This window comes from Amphibalanus amphitrite, unplaced genomic scaffold (genome assembly GCF_019059575.1).
Source record: "Amphibalanus amphitrite isolate SeventyFive unplaced genomic scaffold, NRLGWU_Aamphi_draft 000048F_arrow, whole genome shotgun sequence".
NCBI lineage: Eukaryota > Metazoa > Arthropoda > Thecostraca > Balanomorpha > Balanidae > Amphibalanus > Amphibalanus amphitrite.
In genome coordinates this window covers 918,274-931,908 of record NW_024881544.1, presented here as the reverse complement: position 1 = coordinate 931,908, position 13,635 = coordinate 918,274, and the positions used below count along the sequence as shown (strand labels likewise).

General features: G+C 44.4%; 1 protein-coding gene across 3 annotated transcripts in view; it reads right to left on the bottom strand.

Moving 5' to 3' along the window:
- Positions 1 to 13,017, bottom strand: part of LOC122377659 (bumetanide-sensitive sodium-(potassium)-chloride cotransporter-like) — a 65,826-nt gene extending 52,809 nt beyond the window's left edge. The window contains exon 1 of one of the 3 annotated variants that reach the window (XM_043357956.1): positions 12,353 to 13,017. In XM_043357956.1, coding sequence (XP_043213891.1) covers positions 12,353 to 12,667 — 315 coding nt within the window. In that variant the 5' untranslated portion in view covers positions 12,668 to 13,017. Of the gene's footprint in view, positions 1 to 7,809; positions 7,862 to 12,352 lie in introns of those variants that run through there. The other 2 variants (XM_043357955.1, XM_043357959.1) reach the window with 2 other exon arrangements.
- Between the last annotated feature and the right edge of the window lie 618 nt (positions 13,018 to 13,635).

Genomic DNA, 13,635 nt, shown 5'->3' with positions numbered 1-13,635 from the left:
ATAGGGTAGGGTAGGGTAGGGTAGGGTAGGGTAGGGTAGGGTAGGGTAGGGTAGTGTAGGAGTAGGGTAGGGTAAGGGTAGGGTGGGGTAGGGTAGGGTATAAGTAGGGTAGGGTAGGGTAGGGTAGGGTAGGGTAGGGTAGATAGGGTAGTGGTAAGGTAGGGTAGGGTAGGGTAGGGGTAGGGTAGGGTAGTGTAGGGGTAGGGTAGGGTAGGGTATGGTAGGGTAGGGTAGGGTAGTGTAGGGGTAGGGTAGGGTAGGGTAGGGTTGCGTTCAGTAACATCCTAACTTACAAAGGGCTCGAACAACTCGCATGCATCACCATCATACTTTACAGTTCAATTAAAAGCAGTTACCCAGTTCTACAAAAATCATACCAATAAAAATGCAAGTTTCTACACCCAAACTAATGCATCCGTTAATCATACATATCAAAACATACAGTTATCGCGTAAAGGCCGGAACACAGCTCTTCAGCTCACAAATCGCGTCCCGCTTCTCCCATTGCAATGCATGGCATATTTTCAGCTCTGAACTCGCAGGTCGTCTCGCTTTTACGCCGCGAAATCACGCCGGATCCTGCTCGGAAAACGCGAGCGAAACGCGAGCGAAACGCAAGCAAAATCAGTCCGGCGCGAGATGCAAGCTGAAAAGTTGAATCTGTTTCAACTTTTCAGCTTCTCTGCTCGCGAAACGGAAGCTGAAAGCGTCGATTAGCGGTTACCATGGAAACCAAATAAAGCACCTTGGTTTGCAACAATTTTGACTATGTGCTGTCTCTGTCGTCGCCTTCAGCACAGCAGAAATGAATTGATTTACATTTTTATACTTCGCTGTTTGCATACAGGTTTTTATATTTCGTTTTTGAAAAATTTCGATATTAACGCGTCTTGTGAAGACATGACATGACCTTGACATGACCTTGACATGGGGTGTCAAACATCCCCCAGCAGAGGGTGGGAATCCAGGACCCCAAGCTTGGTGCGGGTTAACCCGCGCCGGGCCGGGGGGGGGGGGGTGTTTGAACACCCCCCCCCCCACCTGTGGTTTTTCGCAGATATCTCAAAAACGGCTGCGCGGAGCGCCGCCGTTTTTGGCACATCTGTTCGTGCATCTTTTTCGCACATGTTGTGAAAATTTCAGACCCAGGTCGCCTTAGGTCAGGTCACCAGGTCACGCCAAGTGACCTCACCTCAGAAAAGAATAAGACTGCTCGTCATAGCTACACCGACTGAACGATTGCCTTGAAACTTTCAGCGATTGATTAGTGCAACATCATCTATAACATACATATCTCGGAATTTTGATATCGGTGACCTAAGGTCAGGTCAATTTTGCGGCCTCACTATTATAAGTCAATGGGAGAAATGTAGGAAGTATCATTAGAATATATGACCTTCTCCTCGGAAAATGACCAAATGAATGAAAATGATTATTTATTGATGAATTGATGATATTTCGGTCACAGACCTTCGTCTAATTCGAATTCGTTAAATTTAACGAATTCGATTTAGACGAAGGTCTGTGACCGAAATATCATCAATTCATCAATAAATAATCATTTTCATTCATTTGGTCATTTTCCGAGGAGAAGGTCATATATTCTAATGATACTTCCTACATTTATCATGCTCCTCGCAGCAGCTCTCAACGATATACGAAACTTCAATGGGAGAAAATTGAAAAGCGTCTGTTTTGCACGAACGCTATTCTAACTATTCGTTAGACACTCTCAAACATCGAAATGTAGGTAGGTAAACTTGACACACTGAACCGGAAAATGGCAACTGTGGCCCCTCGTTATGTCCCCGAGGTCATCTCAGGTCACGAACAGAATCTAACAGTTTTTTGCTAATAACTTCTGATAGAAGCATGCTAGAGCGCTGAAAACGCCTCAGATGTGTTCGGCTCGACGTTGCGGATCGACTGATATGCAACATGACCTTTTCCGGTCAGGTCATGACCTTGACCTGAGGTCACAGTTCAAGTTCAAATTATAGTTCATTCGACGCGTCTCGACGAGAGCAACACGATGCTGGCAAAAGTAATGTCATGGCTTTTTTGAGTCAAAAGTTATTGCCGAAAAAAACACTTCGTTAAAACAGCTATTTCTGGAGTTTTTGACCTCTGGAGGCTAAACCGTTGACCTGAGGTCAAATCTGAGAACATTACTCAGAAAGGTCTGTAAAAGGGCTATCGAATGCGCTTTTCCGCGGCGCTGTAGCTCTATCGGTTCCCGAGATAGCCGTTGGCAGTTTCCAAAATGTTGAAATAGTCAACATTTTACCTTTGGTGACCTCTGGTGACCTGACCTTTGACCTGACCCAAAAAATGACCGAAGTGTTTTCGTCCTTATTTTGGACGTTCTTTCGATTGCCGCTTACCGCGTGTCGCTACGTGGCCCAGGAGCCGAGTTAGAAACGGGGGATGTTCAGACACCCTCCCCCGGCCCGGCGCGGAATCTCAGAGCACCTGCCCGGCGCGGGTTAAATTGAACTTTTTCGACCGAAGTCGTATGATAAAATAAATATCACCATCGTGTTTAACCCTATTAGTGGCGGGGGGGGGGGTTGTTTTCATCCACCCCTCAGGTTTTTCGGGAATATCTCCGAAACCGCTGAAGCTACGATGCTGAAATTTTCTGACTTTTCCTAAAACTAAATTAGGCTCATTCTCTGAAAATTTCAAGTTCATAACTTTACCAGGGGCGGCTCCAGAGCACTGGGAAATGGGGGTCCTATTCGTGAAGCGAGTCATTTGGGCGAAGATCACGATGCTGATGTATTATAACTGTATGCACCAGTTTTACGAACAGTGAATGAAAGGTATCATGTGATAACATATACAAAGATTGTGCATCCTCTTTTGACACGTTTTTGCTATAATAGGCGGATCCAGGCGTCCAAAAAGGGGGGTTATGTTTTACCTCCCAACATAGGTGCCCTGACACCGCCTATGCATGACCAATACAATTGTAGTCGTTCTCTCATAAGAAAATTGTAACATAACAAGACCATTGCCACCCTTTTTAGAAACAGTACCAACAAAAACCTTATTTACTATACTTTTTGTGTACCCCCAATCTCAATGATCTGTATCCGCCTATGATTTTTGAAAATGCATATTTTTAGGATCCATGTGAATTCCTGGTTCATTCCCTATCGATCGGCAAAAGTTGCGTTAAGATTGGTTCAGAAACCTGGCCGTGGTAAGCAGTCTAAAATGTATCTACAATTTGCCCGTTTTTACCCCCCCCCCCTTACCACCTATTGACATTTCTTATTTTTTCTTTTAGAAATGTAGATCACGTTGAGTGGAATCGAATGCCGTTTGAATTTTGAAAATCGGCCCGTTAGATCTCGAGATATCAGGGGGGGGGGTCGTAAACATCCCCCTGCCACTAATAGGTAGCCAGGAGCCTGCCACTAATAGGGTTAAGCCCACCAGTATCCTTAAAACATCTGTCATATGCTGCGAATGCCAATTTTAATTTTCGGGGGTATGTTCTTTATACATGGTTGACCTGACCTTGACCCAGACCTATGCTTGACTGACCCCTTCATGGATCTGACACTCATGTAGCACTTATATGAAGGATTATACCGAGCCTTGTCAGAGTTTATGACGAGAGACGCCCAGTACGTGTTTGTTAAGTCCATGCTGTTGAGAGCCCAATTTGATGTGTTTGACCTGGCCTTGACCCGGCCCGTGGCAGTGACATCAAAATTCAGCTGCAAAGTATTCAGCTGAAGTGGCGTCTCGTCGCGTTCTTTCGTTTGCCTCCTCGCGGGTTGCGTTGCGACTATATTTATGTAATAAATATTAAGATATTTATTTAAGAAATCGCACAAAACCATGTCTTTCGCCAAAAATTAAACCAATGAGCATGCTGCTAACAAAACTTTGTCAGTTTCTTGCTTTTACAGTATATACTTACCGGTTTAACTTGTAAGATTATTAAAGGCGAAAACAAACAAACAAACAAACAAACAAACAAACAAACAAACAAATAAACAAACAAAACAAGCAAACAAACAAATACACAATCAATTGTGTCGTTACTAAGGGTGTTGGTTGTCTTACTTACCCTGGAGTTTTTAGATGTTTTTTCCCTTTTTTAATAAAATTGGGATGAAAAGTAAATTTTTAATGGGCAGGCAAGATGAACCATGTGACACGGCATCAACCGTTTTGAAAGAATTTCCTCCAAAGAATGTAACATTTAACCTGTGTTTGAATTTAATTAATGATCGAGGAAAAGTCATTTAAAATAACAAAGCTAAAAATTTCCCTCGAAAGAACGCCGCATAATTTTTTTTTTCATGAAGCAGACGCATGGACATGCTAAGATGTCACGTGCAAAGGTCAAGTGTAATCAATAATCAACGCGTTTCAGCCGCGAGTTGGGAGCGCAAAGCGTTTTCCAAGCGGGACGCGTTTTCGACGCGGGTTGTGAGCTGAATTGCAAGTGAAAACACAACTGACGAAGCGATTTCCGCGCTTGACGCGAGTTCGACGCGATTTGCAAGCGAGTGCTGTGTTCCGGCCTTTAACCTGTACCTCTAGTCTATATTATAAATCCTAAAAAGTACCCCGCCGCCGTGTGCGACGTAGTCACTTTGGAGCGCTTATTGCGGCGGCGTCCGTTGACCTACGGCCGTGAAATTTTTACAGCGATGTGGGCCACCTTTACACGTAGGTCGTATTAAATTTTGGGCATGATGCGGCCGGGGGTGCGCCCGCGGCGCGTGCTCGCGCGCCCATAAGGTTAACATTAGAATTGGCAAAAACACGCTATTGCTCGGAAACGGTAAGGGCTACGGGGGTGAAATTTTCACGGAAAGTCGGATGCGTGCACCCATTTGTCGTATCAACTTTTCAAGGGTGCGGGTTCAGCGGTGTGCACGTGGTGGGGCCGCGACCGGCGCCGAGCAGAGGGCACGTGCTTTAGGCTCAGTTGTTCGCTTAAAAAACTGAGTGAAAAGCATTAGAGCCGGCAGGTCATTGACCTTTGACAACGAAGGCCGACACAAGGCACCGCTCGCCAAGGGGATTCGCCAGTAAATACTATTAATTTGTTTTTGCAATATCTCAGCCGTTTCTGGGCCGATTTAGCTGAAACTTGGACTGTCGGTGGTAGTGTAGTGTAGGGTAGGGTAGGGTAGAGTAGGGTAGGGTAGGGTAGGGTAGGGTAGGGTAGGGTAGGGTAGGGTAGTGTAGTGTAGTGTAGTGTAGTGTAGGAGTAGGGTAGTGTAGGAGAAGGGGTAGTGTAGGAGTAGGAGTAGTGTAGGAGTAGGGGTAGTGTAGGAGTAGGGGTAGTGTAGGAGTAGGGGTAGTGTAGGAGTAGGGGTAGTGTAGGAGTAGAGTAGAGTAGGAGTAGGGTAGAGTAGGGGTAGGGTAGAGTAGGAGTAGGGTAGAGTAGGGTAGGCGGGCGGGCGTGCGTTGCGGGCGTTTTTTTTTTTGCGGCGGTATTTGCGTTTTTTGCGGTGTTTGTGTTTGGCGGCGGGCGGGCGGGCGTTGCGGGTGTTTTTGCGGTGTCTGCGTTTGGCGGCGGACGGCCGTTTTTTTGCGGCGGTTTGCGGCGGGCGGCCGTTTTTTTGCGGCGTTTTGCGGTTGCCGGCGGCCGGCCGTTATTTGCGGTGTTGCGGTTTGCGGCGGGGGGCCGTTTTTTGCGGCGTTTCGCGGTTGGCGGCGGGCGATGCGGGCTTTTTTTGCGGCGGCGGTGTTTGCGTTTTTTGCGGTGTTTGCGTTTTGCGGCGGACGGGCGTTTTTTGCGGCTTTTTTGCGTTTTTCTGCGGTTTTCGACGGGCGGGCGATTGTTTCTTTTTTGCGAAGTTTGCGTTGGCGTTTTGCGTGTTTTGCGGTGTTTGCGTTTTGCGGCGGGCGGGCGGTTTTTCACAATTCAAGTCCCAACCTTCGGATCCGCAGAGCTGTTCGACAAGCGCTGCCCGGGCCCGCCTTACAGTTTAATTAAAAACAGCTACCCAAATCTACCCAAATAATACAGATAAAAATACAAGTCAATCACCCAAACTAATGCACCCGTAACATAACATAAATCAAAACATACAGTTATCGCGTAAACCTGTACCTCTAGTACAATTAATGGCATACTTTTGGGAAAGCATATGCGAACGTGCCTTTAACCCGCGCCCTGCTGGGGGGGGGGGGGTGTTTGAACACCCCCCCTTGTGGTTTTTCGCGAATATCCGCCGCCGTTTTTGGTACACCTTATCATACATCAATTCTACACATGTTGTGAAAATTTCATAACAAGGTCATTCAAGGTCAGGTCACCAGGTCACTTGAAGTGACCTCACCTCATAAAAAGTTTCAATGTCTGTCATAGCTACACCGAGTGACCGATCGCTTTGAAACTTTCAGCAATTGCTAAGGGTAATAGCATGTACAAAATGTATATCTCAGAATTTTGATATCGATGACCTAAGGTCAGGTCAATTTTGCGACCTCCCCATTATAAGTCAATGGGAGAAAATTGAAATGCACCTCTTTTGGAAGAAAGACATTATAAACACTCCCGAACACTGAATTACAAGTGGTTTAGACACACTGAACATGAAACTGGTGTCCGTGACCCCTGTTTATGCCCTGAGGTCATCTTAGGTCACGAATGGTATCTAACAGTTTTTCGCAAATAACTTTTGATAGAGGCATGCTAGAGTGATGAAAACGCCTTAGATGTGCTCACCTCGACGATACGGATCGTCTGATATGCAACATGACCCTTTCCGGTCAGGTCATGACCTTGACCTGAGGTCAAATTTTCAAGTTGACCTTTCAAGGTCAAGTTATTGTTTGATCGATGCGTCTTGACGAGAGGAACACGATGCCGGTAAAAGTAAGCTCGTACAACGCTTGGGTCAAAAGTTATTGCAGAAAAACTTTTTCCGAAAAAATCGGCTATTTTTGCAGTTTTTGCCCCCTGCAGGCAAAACCGTTAACGTTAGGTCAAATCTGAGAGAATTACTCAGAAAGGGCGTTAATAGGGCTATCGAATGCGCTTTTCCGCGGCGCTGTAGCTCTATTGGTTCCCGAGTTATGCGTTGGCTTCTTGGAAATTGTCGACATTCGACCTGGAAATCGGCGAAATTTTGCCTTCAATGACCTCTGGCGACCTGACCTTTGACCTGACCAAAAAATTGACCGAAGTGATTTGATCATTATTTTTGACGCTCTTTCGAACGCCGCCTTCCGCGTATCGCTACGTGGCCCAGGAGCCGAGTTAGAAGGGGGGGTGTTCAAACACCCCCCCCCCCCAGCAGGGCGTGGAAATCCAGGACCCCCAGCCGGGCGCGGGTTAAAGTGAGGTTTGTTGTTAATCGTTTGTTGGGGTTTAGGAATGTGTCGACAGCGAATTAATTTGCATCCAGCCATAAAAATTTGTAAATTATGCATGATTACGGAGTGTCCGGGCCGTGTCCGTGATACAGGCCGTGTCCGGCTCTGATCGGCACGTTAAACTTTGGCATCTAAATTCTCCCGTTACCCGGAATAGCGCGATCGGGCGGTAGGAGTCGAGGTCTACGCAACAAGCTCTGCTTAGCGTGGGCCTCGGCTCTGTCAATCCGTCCATTCAAACATTCGAACTAAATTTATTAAAAAAAAATACGCTTGTAAATAACAACGAACATATTTAACTTTTTTCGGTCATACCGGCCACCCGTCCCGGTTCAGACATTAGTTAATTCCTATAATATAGACATCATTCTATAGAGAAACTCGCGTTTAGTAACAATACTGTGTCATGCAGTTAATCTGACCAACAATTTCCAGCTATAACTAACTTACCGTGATCTCACCACGATTTCCAGCCGCAGTTTGTTTTCAACATGTCAGCTGTCGTGAGAACCTGCAGTCAGCTGTTGCGAAACATCTACGCAGAAATATAGTACCCTTTTTTTAGCCCAACACACTAGGGGAAATGTGGGGAATCGGGGTTTTGGGTGGGGGGGGGAATATTTTCACATGACGGTGATATTTGAAAAAAAAAAAAAATATTTTTGTTATAAACAACAATTCAACCTTTGCATTTAATGAGGTAGTACTAGTCAAGTACTGGCAGTACTGGTAGTACTGGTACTGTTTTTAGCCCAACACATTAGGGGAAATGTGGGGAATCGGGGTTTGGGGTGGGGGAGGGGGGATTATTTTCACATGACAGTAATATTTGAAAAAGGAATTAATAAAAACAATAATTCAACTTTTGCATTTAATGAGGTAGTACTGGTCAAGTACTGGTAGTTTCTGGTAGTGCTGGTCGGGATTTTTCCAGTTCCTTTAATGTCTGCTTTTGTACTAAATTTGCTCAGTTCGCACCATAAGTGGCATTTCTGGTTATATTATGCTACTTCGGCCTTCAATATTCCGCGGTAGGAAGAACACAGTGGTAAAGGTTGTAGACTATCGGATATATAATGTCTGAATGTAACATTTTTGGAGGAAAATGGTGTTCTAGCGCAACCTGTAGGGTTAAGTGTTGCCTCGTGCTCGGAGCGAAGCAGTGCATTGCCGTAGGCAATGCCTTAGGAGAGATTACAGGCAATAGTAAATCAAATATTTTTAGGTTAAGTGGTTGTGTATCTGGCTTCAGGCCGAAGGCCTGAAGCCTGATGCATAACCACTTAACCTGAAAATATTTGATTTACTATTGCTTGCAATCTATTCCTGCAAGTAACTTTCTCTCTCCCCAGAAGGCAAAAGTCAGTAGGTTAGGTTAGGTTAGGTTAGGTTAGGTTTATTTATGCCCGGTAGGCAAAAATCAGTAGGTTAGGTTAGGTTAGGTTAGGTTAGGTTTATTTATGTCCGGTAGGCAAAAATCAGTAGGTTAGGTTAGGTTAGGTTAGGCTAGGTTTATTTATGCCCGGTAGGCAAATATCAGTAGGTTAGGTTAGGTTAGGTTAGGTTAGGTTTATTTATGCCCGGTAGGCAAAAATCAGTAGGTTAGGTTAGGTTAGGTCAGTAGGTTAGGTTAGGTTAGGTTAGGTTAGGTTTATTTATGCCCGGTAGGCAAATATCAGTAGGTTAGGTTAGGTTAGGTTAGGTTAGGTTTATTTATGCCCGGTAGGCAAAAATCAGTAGGTTAGGTCAGGTTAGGTTAGGTTAGGTTTATTTATGCCCGGTAGGCAAATATCAGTAGGTTAGGTTAGGTTAGGTTAGGTTAGGTTTATTTATGCCCGGTAGGCAAAAATCAGTAGGTTAGGTCAGGTTAGGTTAGGTTAGGTTTCATTATGTCCGGTAGGCGAAAATCAGTAGGGTAGGTTAGCTTAGGTTTCTTTATGCCCGGTAGGCAAAATCAGTAGGTTAGGTTAGGTTAGGTTAGGTTTATTTATGCCCGGTAGGCAAAAATCAGTAGGTTAGGTTAGGTTAGGTTAGGTTAGGTTAGGTTTCATTATGCCCGGTAGGCGAATATCAGTAGGTTAGGTTAGGTTAGGCTAGGTTTCTTTATGCCCGGTAGGCAAAAATCAGTAGGATAGGTTATGCTTGATGTTTGATCGATTCATATTTCATAGTCGTTTCCTCGAAATGCGTGTTCTGAAACAGATGTTTTTCGATCTTAACTGCATACGTGATGTTAAAAAATACTGACGTTTTTTCAAGAGTAGTGGAAAATATCAGTGCCAATCAAAATAAACAAGCCGTAGGTTTTGTACATTACGAGGTGTATACAACTCATTTAAAAGCAATGCGTCATGAACCTCGAAAACTACATCAAATGTCGAAATATTTAATCTGAACATTTTTTTTTATTTCGTGGTCCCCACCCATCGCTACATTTTGTATTTGCTGCGCAGCATTTGTCCACATGGCGGAGGCTTACCACCTGACAACCGTGATGGTAATGGCGCGGATTCGTGTGGTCTGAGGGAGGCGTTTTTGCATCGATTTTCTAGTGTTTCAAGGTAAGATTTTGCAGGAAACTTGGTGTAAATGTGAAGAGTAAGTGTTTTGTAAGATTGCATGACACTAATCAGATTGAATTAACTACAATGAAAACGCTTGGTTATGATGGCCTCTCCGACCCTTTTTTCATTTAGAGCCGTCAAAGCGATATTGGATAAAGTGTAGCAACGACAAAATACGTTCATTTGTAAACCAAGAAACCTACTAACAAATCCCACCAGTTACCACTACAATGTGTAATTATAGATATAATAGATGTAAGACTATATATCTATATTATAGATATTATAGGCTACATTATAGATATAAGAAATGGTTGGCATCACTGAACAAACGGCCACCGCGTGACCGCATAGGTTACGTCCGGCGAAGAATCTCGTCGAGCTGGATACAATTAGAAGAAGCACGCGGCTCGAACCAGTATCAGCCCCCCGACCGGGTGCTCAGCATTATTTTCCAGCGCGGCTTCGATTGGTCACCACCGTGGGCTACCGACAGCCAAAGCACACACGGCACCGTGATGAAAGCAATGGAACGGCAGCTGGCAGTGGATTCCAGTGGTGGCGCTGAAATTCGTCCTGACTTGTAATGAGGGACCCCGGACCAGCTTGCCGGTGACTCCAATTAACGCGGTTCTCAGACCTTGTCAAGAACCGATAACATGTTTTAGACAAAATTATGAAGCTCGATCGGCGGTTCCTTGGCCTTCCTGTTGGCAACAACACCGCCAAAAGCAGCGACCGGCCGTCCGTACGCACCGGAATTTCAGACATGCCTTCAGCGAGCTGCACCACGATTGCGCCAACACAACTACCCGCCAGCCATTACGAGCACGTCATCGCGAATGAGCTCTGACCGACTCGGAGCCTCTCAGGTGATTCGGAGATGGCCAGTCAGCACGAAAGGCTCCCGGCGCTGCCTGCTACCGGTACCCGAGCCGAACCAGGCTCCGGGCGATCACTGCACGAGTGCAATAGCTTCGGAGAATACCTCCAGCCGGCAGCCACTCACTACAGTACTCTGCCACGAGTACTATACTGTCGTAGGCACTGAGGATATCTCTTGCGTAGAGATCGATATCAAATATTATTATAGCATGATATAAGCATACATAAAATGGAAGCAATGAATATATGTACATTCCTTCCACTTTCTTATTAAACGTGGGATGGCCTAACATTTTGGCAATGTTAAGACATTTCCGGCAAGGAGAAAAGTGCCGCCGTTTACGGGTAACGGCCCATGTTAGGATACCTACATATCTTCCGCACATCGTATATTTCAGACCCGCGTCATTTCAAGTCAGGTGACCCGGTTAATACTCGCCCTAGCCAATAGCCATACATATCAAACGATTACTTCTAAACTTTTAGCGACCGATAATGGTGAGAGGATGCATAGAACGTACATTTTGGATTTTGGTATATCGGTAACCTAGGTTCAGGTCAATTTTGTGACATCTCCATTTAACGTTAATTAACGTTAGACAGAAAAAAATATGGCTCTTTCAAACGCAAATCACATATAACATTATAAAACATTTTTAAATTGGTTTATTTTTATGCTTTTAGGAATATTACATCAATCACTCCCCAACATTTGGGATGACCTCATGTTGGGATTTGTGGCCCATAGGTAAGAAACTGGGATAAAGTAAAAAAGGTATTTGTAATAAATCAAAACTATGTTGAAAATCAATAAATACTGCATCCAGGTGCCATATATTTTGGAAAGCAGGACTTAACTACCCAGGTGCCATAAACCTATTTTTGTAGATAAGTGTGAATTGTGATGTCAATACAATGCAGCCCATATGGCTCACATTCATACCTAAGTCATTAGTTACAGGTCAACTCATATAGGAAGATACATAAGTAGCATATGGTGCAAATGAAACATTCTAGCCAAAGTTCAAAATAAGCCTAAAATATGCCATGTATATAAATGTGCCACATAGCCAAGCTATACCAGCCACACAAAAAAAAATCAGTACCACATCTTGCAACATCTTGCAAAATCAGTACCACATCTTGCAACAGCCTATATCAGCTTAATGCCAAAACATGGATGGTATGCATGATTAAATATCTTTTAAAATATTTTGAGCCCTGTTTTGGGAGATGTGTTGCTAGATATCTAAAAATTAAGCCTCAAATAATTATGATTTATACATTTAAAAAAGGAAAACAAATGCTCATGAGGCATGAGCAGCTTCAAAACTCTTAGCTGACAGGGAAGCAGTCATTTGACATTTTAATTTTTTGTTATGTTATTTGCAACAAAAACATATGCAATTTATTCCCCACTCCCCAGAGATATTAGGCAGAAGTTTCCTTTTAATTTTATACAAAGATTCAACAAGCAATCTGAATAGTTCAATGCATTCAAAAAGGTAAAAAAGAGGCATATTGATCAATTATCATGGACTTACCTTGACGTAGTTTTCATCCCGAAGTTCATCAATGGTGGGCCTGAGACGTCCCTCAGCAATTGATCCCAAATTCCTGTAGTGGGTTTCTCGAGGTAGGGCATCCCGAGTCAGGTAGTGTCTCAGGCTTCGTAGATACTTTGTTTCATATATTGATGGTCTGCCGTGAGAGTTGGAGTTGCTGTCTGGAGAAAAACCTCCAGTTGTTTCTGATTCCCTGACAGGCTGGGGACCAAACTGGACACTTGCTCTAGCTACTTGAAATCTACTTCCCCCAGATTCTGGGTCCAGCTGGTCCATTTCAACACTCTTGGACATCTTGTTAAGTTGTGAATGTAGAGGCGGCAATCCCAATGGATGTCAGTCAGTCACAAGCCTGAATGTTCGTCCTTTCGAGAATATATGCCTTCGTGAATGATAAAAACGCTATCAGAAGATAAGATGTCTACGACAGTTTACAAGTTTCGGTTACGGTGTAAGAGTAGGATCACGATCTATGACGAAATAGATAGCGATATCAGCCCGTCAGGACAGTCATAAACGCTTCTAAAATATGAATCAGCCGACACCTAAAACACGAACGTTTGAAACCTCACACGGTGTACAGCCCTCCTCGCACCGAACCACACGCGACACCGTCCAGCAACAACACGCGTCTGGAAAACGCGCGGCGCTGGCAAAATTTATAACCGGCCGCTTCCAGGTTCTGCTTTTTACAGAAATGGCGCAAATGAGTCATTCGAAGAGAGAAAGCGGCTACTAAATGAAACTGTATTGAAGCATAACGTTTTGCATTGGTCAATAAAGGGCACTTTCACTGAAAATCATAAGAATATCTCATCGAATAATGATCGAAAAAGTAGCAGTGATTTCCTTTAATCTTGTTCACTCAAAAACTTCCGCCACACTTCCGCTGAAATGCAGGAAGGGATGCAGTTAGCGCAGCTGCATACGTCAATCAATAGCATGCAAACGTCAATCGAGCATAAATGTAAAGAGAAAGAGCACGGGCGTAGGAACGTCATGAAAAGTGGGTGGGCCACCCTGTCAAGGGGCCTCCTTTTCCAGGGGGCCTCCTATTTTCAGGGGCCTCCAACTTTTGCCTCGTCCTGCTGGTTGCTTTCAAGTATGACCTCCAAATCTAGCTTCTGAGATCGGGCAGCTGTACCCAGTGGTGTAACCGCTTAAGCGAACAGTGCGGAAAGTCCGCACCATTTTTAAAACTTATTCCCCCTCCGATTTTTTTTAGAATCTATTTGCCGCAAACGGCGCATGACCCCTGAAAA